Genomic DNA, 9,732 nt, shown 5'->3' on the forward strand with positions numbered 1-9,732 from the left:
ATATGTTTAACGTGGTTAAAATTGATGAAATGCTGTTTTATGTATAAAAAATCTCTGCAGACATTCACGATCTAAAAGTGTTTTGCTCAGCCTCTACATAGAAGATGCTTGTGTTACTAATAAATCTTTCAAAAAATAATAATTATATTACATCACTTGTAGTTCTTTTGATATATACATAGTTTATAGAATTCTTTTGATATATACATAGTTTATAGAATTCTTATGAAAATGAAATGTTAATTGTGTCTTATAGTTTAAAAGTAGATTGTTTTGACGAGCTTCATCGTCTTCAAATGCATAATCAGCTTAGACAGTGGGTAATGGGCAACACCCCCCCCCCCTCCCGACCGCCGATAAGGGAGGGGGGAGCGACATGAGGTTGTCGCCGGATCCGTTGAAGAATATTATTATTTTAATTATTTGACCATCGCTAACGGTCAAAAATAAATAAAAAAATAATTAATTAACAAAATTAATATAAATACCCAACCAATTCAACAAATTTCACTAAGGCTGAGCACGGTTCGGTTCGTTTTTTAGGTGAAACCGAAAAGTCGGTTTTTCAAATACACAAACCGATCGGTTTTCGGTTTTTCGGTTTCGGTTCAGTTATAATCGGTTTTTTTTTTTTGGTATGTGTACACAATGCAAAAAAAATTCCAAAAAAATGAAAATGAACATTAGATTCGAAACACGAAAATAGGCATTTGTTACGTGGAACCAAACGAATACAAACTTGCAATGGTACTAGAGTTTAAAATTCAACAAAGTTCTTAATCAAAAAACACTAAAAGTTTAGTTTCAATCTTCATTCTTCATGTTATTCATCTTCAAAGATTACTCCCAATCTTCATCATATAATCTTCATCACAATCAACGGTAGATCCTTTTAGTGTTTTGTTTCCGGTCATAACATCTAAAAAAACACATATAATTGTATGAATATTTAAGTGAAAATACATATCGGTTCGGTTCGGTTTTTTTTGGTTTTTCAAAAATGGAAAACCGAATCGAAACCAAAAATTCGGTTTTTCAAAAAACAAAAAATTAACCGTCAGTTAATGCTTCGGTTCGGTTTTTTCGGTTCGGTGTTTTCGGTTGCGGTTCGGTGAATTCGGTTTTACGCTCACCCCTAATTTTCACCATTTCATATACCAACTCAACCTCCAAAAACCAATATCATCCAACTTTCTTTACCAAAATGGATTCAACAAATACTTCTGGCATGGTGGAACAATTTATTGAGAATAAGAAGAAGATAGATCAGATCATGCAAGAGACAGCGGAGCAGGAGGGTAAGATTATGAGTGCATTTCGGGCTGTAACAAATAAAATAGTTTCTGGTTCTACTAGTTCTCTACCACGTAGGAGGCGATCGTATATCAATCGAGACCATGTGGATGCAAATGATCGTTTAATGAAATACTACTTCAACGATACGCCTAGATACAACGACACTAAGTTTGAACGTCGTTTTCGGATGTGTAGACATTTATTTTTGCGCATTGCGGAAGATTTGGAGCTGGAGTATCCGTATTTTCAACAAAAATACGACGCAAGAGGATATTTAGGATTCAGCACCTTCCAAAAGTGTACTTTGTCGCTACATATCCTCGCATGCGTAAACACAACCGATATCAACGATGAGTATTTAAAGATGGCGGAGAAAACGACGCGAGACACGCTAGAGAATTTTTGCATCACTAAAATTTAATTTGTTTTAAATTAATTTATTTTTTAAACCTACTTGTTTTAATTAATTATTTTAAATTATTTAAATTAATTATTTTTTAACCTACTTGTTTTTAATTTTAATTGTTTTAATCATTTATTTATATAGGAATAATACAACTATACGGTCCTTGTTATCTAGGATTCCAACTTCAAACGACCAAAGTCGCATATATGATACAAACAAAAGTAAACATTATTTTCTCGGCATGATAGGGAGTATAGATTGCATGCATTGGGAGTGGAGCAAATGTCCAACCGCACGGCGAGGTCAATACATTCGTGGTGACCATGGAGTACCAACGGTTAGTCTTTAAGCCATTTGTTCACAAGATCTTTAGGTTTGGTCGGCCTACGGCTCTGTCAGGTCCAACAACGAGATAAACGTCCACAACTCATCGCCCGTACTAAAGTATTACATCAACCGTAGCATACCGGTCTTACCGTTTTATGCAACGTTACCTACTACCATCACAGATACTATATGGGAAATGGGATGTATCCGGAGTACTCGATCATCATGAAACGTTTCAAGACCCGATCGAAGAAGAAAGAGAATATTTTCATAAGAAACAAGAGTCCGCGCAAAAGGATATCAAGAGGTGTTTCGGGTTCTAAAAATATGTTAGCATTATGTGAAAAACCTCTGTCGTGTATGGTCGTTGGTAAAAACGAGCGATGCCATGTATACGTGTATCATATTGTATAATATGATTTTAGAAGATAAGGGCAAAGCAATATGCCAACAATATATACTAGGGAGCGTTACAAAACAATTTCATGAACTAACCGAAAGAACAACGAACACGAAACAATCGTGAACTCACATCATGAAACGTATTTGGGATAATCGTCCCGTTGAAGACGAAGATGATCAACAATACGGCGAAAGCGAAGACAAATCTTAAATTAGTATTTTTTATATATTTTTTGGTGTATTTTTTTATTTTGATGTATTCTTTTATTTATTTAATTTAATGAATTATTTAATTTAATGAGTTCTTATTTGTTTAATTTAATTATAAAAAAATTAAAAAATGATGACGTGGCGATGTGATGGGGCTACAAAACCACTACACCACTAAAATAAAAATCGCGTCTCTGCTGACGTGACGCCATGTATCGAAAATCACCCTCATTTTGTAGCCCTCCACTTAGATGATTAGATCTATTTTCTCATTGTTTTATCACTTTATGCATCATATGGAAATATAACTATATAAGTCGCACACGTTAACAAAGTTATAATATGTTTATCATAAGTGTCACTTGACCTAAAAATACTGTTTTTTACGTCAAAGTAAAAGTCTTCATGACATATATTTCAGTTTTTTCACGAACTATCAATTTCTTGATCATCTTTTGAGTTAGCGTATCAAACTAAAACACAAATCACCTAAAATCGTTGAAATAAGTGCCCAATTTCCTCTTTGCTCATAATGTAAACGTGACTAATATAAATAAGATAACATATCATTATATTCCCATCAAGATTTAATCTTAAAAGATGGAAGTGGTGGGGGCTATGGAGATAGAAAGCGGTAACATTTCATATTAAGTCATCTCAAAATAAAGGATTAATAAATTAAAAAAAAATATGTTATCACAATTAATCATGGATTTCATACTCATGAAAAACATCCTTCTGTATAAAACCCTTGACTTTAATCTAAGTACACTGGTTATGAAATATGAATATCTATATTCGTTAATTCAATGTGGATTCGCATACACTTAAGAAAAGCATATTATAGGTTCGGTTTTAGATTATAATATTATCAAAGTCAATCCATCCATCTTCATCTCTAGGCAGCATAGCAACACACCTAAATTTGATTCAGCAATAATTTAAATTATAAATTCTGTTGTGTTGAATGTAGAGACTAATTGTCGATATTGAACCATTGATTGAAGATAGAAATTATGTTGAAACACGTAAATGATCAGTTTGATATGAGGTAATGAATTGTAAAGTAATGAAATGGGCAAACTTGTTAAGTTACATATTTTGATGGTGCCTAATGGTGAACTGTGTTGAATTGTTGAATCTATGTTGAATTATTTACGAGGTTTATTTTACTGTGAATTTATTTATTTGCTTATTACATCTCTTTTGTTTTTTATATCAAAATAGTAAAACTCACATGATGTTTTATTCTTTTGCTTATTAAACCAATAATTCTTTTGTTTATTTAAACAAATAGAATATTCAAGGGAACAAATGGACGGATTGAATGTTGTTGAAAGTAAATATATAAATAGGTAAATATGTAATTCTAAAATGCGAGAAAAATATGAGCAAAATAGTCATATTGTAAATTTTTTTAATGAAATGGATAAAAACGATATTGTAAGTTTACATTGAAAATTTACTATACTTTTTAGACATTTTGTTAGCATATATGATGTTGAATGATGACTTAAGGGAGTGTTTGGGTAAGCTTTTAAATTTGCTTATTTAAATTTTGAAAAGTAAAAGCCGTTTTTGAAAAGCTCTAATTTGAATCTTTTAGATAAACTTTGTCAAATACCTTTTGCTTTTCAAAAAACAAATACACAAATAAGCAAGTTTTAAAAGCTCAGTCAAACACCCTCTAAGCTAGAAGATTTTAAAAAAAATTCTTCTATGATAGTAATATTAAGATGTATTATGTATGTTAGGATTAAACGCACACACGAAACTGAACACACACACGAAAGCAGTAAACGAACACGAGGATTTAACGTGGTTCGGTCTAAACTGACCTACGTCCACGGGTGGCAACTAGGTATATCTTTATTGAGTGACCTAATATTACAAGTACATAATGTTGTTTATATTGAGACTGAACTAGGGTTAGTAAATTATTATGCAAGAAATCTAAACCGGGCCGGGCCGACCGCCCACACCCGTCTCCTCTTTTGACTTCATATAATAAACCGGGCCAACAAGGCCTACGAACCCAACAATCTCCCACTCGGAGGCCTTGAGTACTCTCGTCTGCACTCCTGATTGTACTTCTGTAATCTGAACATTAAACTTCTTCTAGTTGCCACCGCCTTCTCATCAATTAACCTGAAGGCCCGTTGAAGCTCCCCGGAGCTCCAACACATCAGTCATGGCTGAAACTGCCCCTGACCCGTTCTCTGTCCCTACCGGCTCCCACTGTAACGAACTACCGGATCCTGAGATAACCTGAGAACAAACACTCTCCATATTCAGCAAGTAATTCATTGGAGAGACTTTTACAGCTGGAATACTGGTTTTCTTAATCCACTGTCGACCTGGAACTGTAACTGAAACACGACCTGTGCTCCCACTGTCACGATGTCCCCCAACTGATTTAACCTTCCTAGCTCGTTCATCCTGAATCTTCACTTTGGCTCTGGGTTTGTTACTTGCAAAACGAACCTTCTTCTGCCCACGAGATTCTGTGAACCGGATTTTGTCTTTCACCAAAACTGGATCCACTCCTTTCGGTGACATATCGACCATATACAATGAACCAATTTTCTTTCCACGAGCAACAACGAGATTCCCTTTGACTACTTTCCACTGCCCATTCCCGAACTTAACATCGTGCCCTTGGTCATCCAACTGCCCAACTGAAATCAAACGTTTCTTCAAACTTGGAATAACCCTCACGTCTTTCAAAGTCCAAGAAGTACCGGCTGAAGTTATCAAATCAACGTCTCCCATACCCGTAACCTCTAAAATATCATCATTCGCTAGTCGAACCTTTCCAAAATCCCCAAATTTAAGATTCTTCATCGTTTCACTACAGTGAGTGGCATGAAACGATGCACCAGAATCCATCACCCAAGCATCAACGCTACTCTCAACACTACAAACCAAAGCCTCATCACTACTGACCCCGTCATCTGTGTCGTCTTCTGTAACGTTCACCTTTTTCTTACCATTCGGACACTGATTCCTGAAGTGTCCTTTCTCTTTACAACCCCAACATTCAATATCCTTACGAGTCTTAGACTGACTCCTCTTCCTGCTCCCACTGCCTCGCTGTTTTCCCCTACCTCTACCTTCTGTGACTAGCATATTGCCTGATGATTCACCTGAACTTCTGCATCTTGAATCTTCTCCCAGAATCAGATCTCGAATCCCATCGAAAGTAATATTTGTAGACGAACTACAAACTGCAGTCACTGTTTGCGACCAACTGTCGGGCAAAGAGGATAATAACAAGAGGCCTTGAACTTCATCATCAAACTTAATGTCAACTGACACTAAGCGGGACAAGATCGAATTAAGATTATTGATATGAGTTGTAACTGACCCACCCTCTTTCATTCTTGTTGTCACTATCTCTCGGATAAGATAGACTTTATTCGCTGCCGAAGGCTTCTCATACATGTTGGATAGCGCCTCCATCATACCACGTGCTGTGGTTTCTTTCATGACGTTAAATGCCACATCTTCAGACAACGACAATGTAATACAAGCCCTAGCTTTCTTGTCTAATTTCTTCCAATCTGCTTCTGACAACTTTTCTGGTTTTTCATCCTCAAGCACTACATCCAAGTCTTTCTGACAAAGTAGTGCCTCAATCTGCATCTTCCACCAACCGAACTTCTGTCCGTCAAACTTCTGTATCGAAACCTTTCCGTCTTCTGCCATGACAATGACTAAAACGAAAAACTGGATAAAAAACAGAGACAGACACAGCAACACGAGCCTGAACTTAACGACTGTTCTACTGAACTCTGTTAAAAAAATCAACCTATTTATACGCAGCGGAATATCGAACTGAAAATCAGAAACCGAAACTTTAAACTGAAACGATAAACCTGACAAACGCGGTTGGCACTGGTTCTCCGTTTCTTTAACGCTTCTTCTGACTTGACAACGATTCTTCAATGAAAAATAGAATCCTGATTCAACTTGTTCTTGGTTTGGTTAGGCTGATCAGCGATAACAGGTAATCAGGCCGGCTTCACTGCTCGGCTACCACACTTATACTTCGACCACAAACCCGTAACGGCAGCTGGTTACTCAGTTCTGTCGGCTAGACTGCCCGACACGACTTTTAGCGGTTGATGCTTCTTGAATGACGATCGAACAAATCGGTAATAGGGTGGCACTACTGCCGGCAAACCCTAATCGAACTGATGACCAACAAGACGAACCCGGTGACCGCTGGGTTAATTTGGCGGCTGCCAAAAAACGAAACCCTAGATCAACCCTATCTTCTGCAACTCAAAAAACAACAAGCGTTGGCTTACGGTGGTGTATGGCGGTGGACTGAACCCTAGTCGCGATCGTCGGGCTGGGTTTAGTGGCGGCGAAACAGCGGCGGCGTAAACCCTAACGACAATCGGAGAACCGTAGCGGCGGCAGAACCCTAGCGCAGTAGGGTGGCGGCGACTGGATGGTTTGGCGGCGACTCGGCTGGTTCAACGTGTTCTTCGCGTGATCCGAACCTAAGCTCTAGATACCACTTGTTAGGATTAAACGCACACACGAAACTGAACACACACACGAAAGCAGTAAACGAACACGAGGATTTAACGTGGTTCGGTCTAAACTGACCTACGTCCACGGGTGGCAACTAGGTATATCTTTATTGAGTGACCTAATATTACAAGTACATAATGTTGTTTATATAGAGACTGAACTAGGGTTAGTAAATTATTATGCAAGAAATCTAAACCGGGCCGGGCCCGACCGCCCACACCCGTCTCCTCTTTTGACTTCATATAATAAACCGGGCCAACAAGGCCTACGAACCCAACAATGTATACATAATAATATAATGTTTCTTATAAATTATTTATACCAAATACAACCTTTATACCCATCTGGTTTAATCTGACTTAGACGAAAGTTATTGAATTCTTCACTGTAGGTCTTAATATTTTTAATTTAATAACCACTAATAACGTGTTTTTTTATATAGAAAAAGGGTATTATATAAATAAATGTAAGTGTTGAATGTGACAGAAAGAACTTATGCAGATACGAGTCTTGTTGTACAATCTTCAGTCTCCTAGGACCATAAAAATATATGATTCCAATGCAATGAAGGAGACTTTATAGCTTTTCTACATCAAACCTAACATTGGTCAATCTTTACTTTAAAGTTTAGCCAACCCAAACATAGAAAGATACCATAATTCCATAAATATTATACGCCAGCTTGACACATGCACTACATGGGTTTTCCAGTAAAAAAATTTTCCGGGAAACTAACAAATAAAGCCTGACTATCTGTGATAACCCAATGACAAAAGGTGACTTCATATACCCGCAATCGCTGGCAATGCTAGGTAGCCCATGCTGCACCATCTCCTGTTCCGAGCAAAACTCAACGCCCAAAGGTCCACTGCAATAAAACCCGATTAGGATCATATTCAAATTTGAGACTTGCAGTTTGCGGCCCAAGTCTTCACTTCTCCAATGCCAATAAAACTAAAGTGCATTGGCATTTTCCAATAAAAGATAACATAGAATAATTAGAAGATAAAATTTTATACACTAAAAATTATGATTAACCACGGATTTATTTATTGTTATTGAGAAGCATACGGCTAACAAAAACTATCGTATTTGAAAGTTAGGTCATGGGGTATACTCTAACGCCCAACATAATTTAAGATGACATGACACTTTAAATATGCATTAAACCACTCCTATCAGGGTTAAGTTTGTTAAAAAGGTCCATGGATTATGTTTTTCACGGGTTAAAAAGAACAATATATATTAATTACTAATTGATTTGTTATTAATTAGGATTAAACAATTTTTTTTGAGTGAGATGGAGTGAAAGAGAGAAAAATGAATGATGTGCTTATGTGGAGTTAAGAGAGGTTAAATACAATTTTCTTCAGGTTAATATATAGCAACAAAAAGCCTTAATGGAAAAAAAATGTTTTGAAAATATGCGTGTATCTAAAATAACGAAACAATCTTTATAAACCTATATCGAGTAAATATAAGTGCGTAATTATGTTTGTGAGTAATTATTAACTCATTTATATTATAACTCAATGCTATTAAGTTCTTTATCAAATGTCAAATTAAATCGAGTGTCATAAATATATGCTTAAACTTATTAGCACTAATATGCAAATTTAGAGTTTTAAAGTATTTAACATGTAAAAGAAAATATTTTTTTATCGACACAATCTGGTCCTGACCAGGTTCAGGGGCGAAGTTTAGTTAGGGCCCGGGTGGCCTCCCCCTACCCCCCCCCCCCCCCCTCTTTAGTGGTATAAATTACTTGTTTTCGCCTAAAAAATTTTATGATTGGTGTAAATTTACCCGTTTTCAACTTAAAATTTGAGGCCGACCCCGCGTTTATGAATTTTTAAATACATTTTGAGTATGTCCTTGACGAACTCGTCTAAGCTTCGCCACTGGCCAGGTTCATGTGTATGACACACTCCTCGGGTCCCTGTGGTGCTTGGATCTTGTCGGGTTTAACCCACTAACGCATGACCATGAATAGTTTCAGACCTAAGATAAGAAGGCAAGTTTGTAGACAATGATTAAAAAATATAAAAATGGGTAAACCCCATGAATGCAATTTTGAAAGCGACAGCTTTGACTTATGATTCTGATTTTGACTAAGAAAAAGAGCAAGTCAACCTTCTACTCAATCTGCAGCTATTAGCACGTTCACATTTGATTTCACATAAGTGCACACTATCATGCCACATTTTAATCACTTCTTTAAGCCGCCCCTCCGTCCACTATAATACAACAATGTCAGGTTATAATATTATAACCTAAATCACACTACATTAAATTGTTTAGAATGGTGACTTTTTTATGTTTGGAAAAATATAAAATTCAGTTATAAAGCAAACAAAGCTGTGTCTGACCATCTTCAAAACCTTTACCTACTAATATTAGAACTTTAGATAGACAATTGAAAGAAAATTGAAACATGGATTTGAAATCGGCTTCTAACTAAAGACGCGCATGCCAAAAAATAAGCTCGCTTAATATACGATCATGCGCTCATGCTTCATTTAACAAGCTTGGGTAGATTCACTGGA

The 9,732-nt window shown here is 36.4% G+C and overlaps 1 protein-coding gene across 1 annotated transcript; it reads left to right on the forward strand.

Annotated features, from left to right (window-relative positions):
- Positions 1–1,204: 1,204 nt before the first annotated feature.
- LOC143581832 (uncharacterized) lies at positions 1,205–1,717 on the forward strand. Its single transcript, XM_077064517.1, has one exon. The coding sequence runs from the start codon at positions 1,205–1,207 to the stop codon at positions 1,715–1,717; it is 513 nt and encodes a 170-aa protein (XP_076920632.1).
- Positions 1,718–9,732: the final 8,015 nt, after the last annotated feature.

The sequence above is a fragment of the Bidens hawaiensis genome, unplaced genomic scaffold (assembly GCF_021521415.1).
Source record: "Bidens hawaiensis isolate Kalapana, Puna unplaced genomic scaffold, B.hawaiensis_p1.1 tig00031203_1, whole genome shotgun sequence".
NCBI classification, from domain to species: Eukaryota; Viridiplantae; Streptophyta; class Magnoliopsida; order Asterales; family Asteraceae; genus Bidens; species Bidens hawaiensis.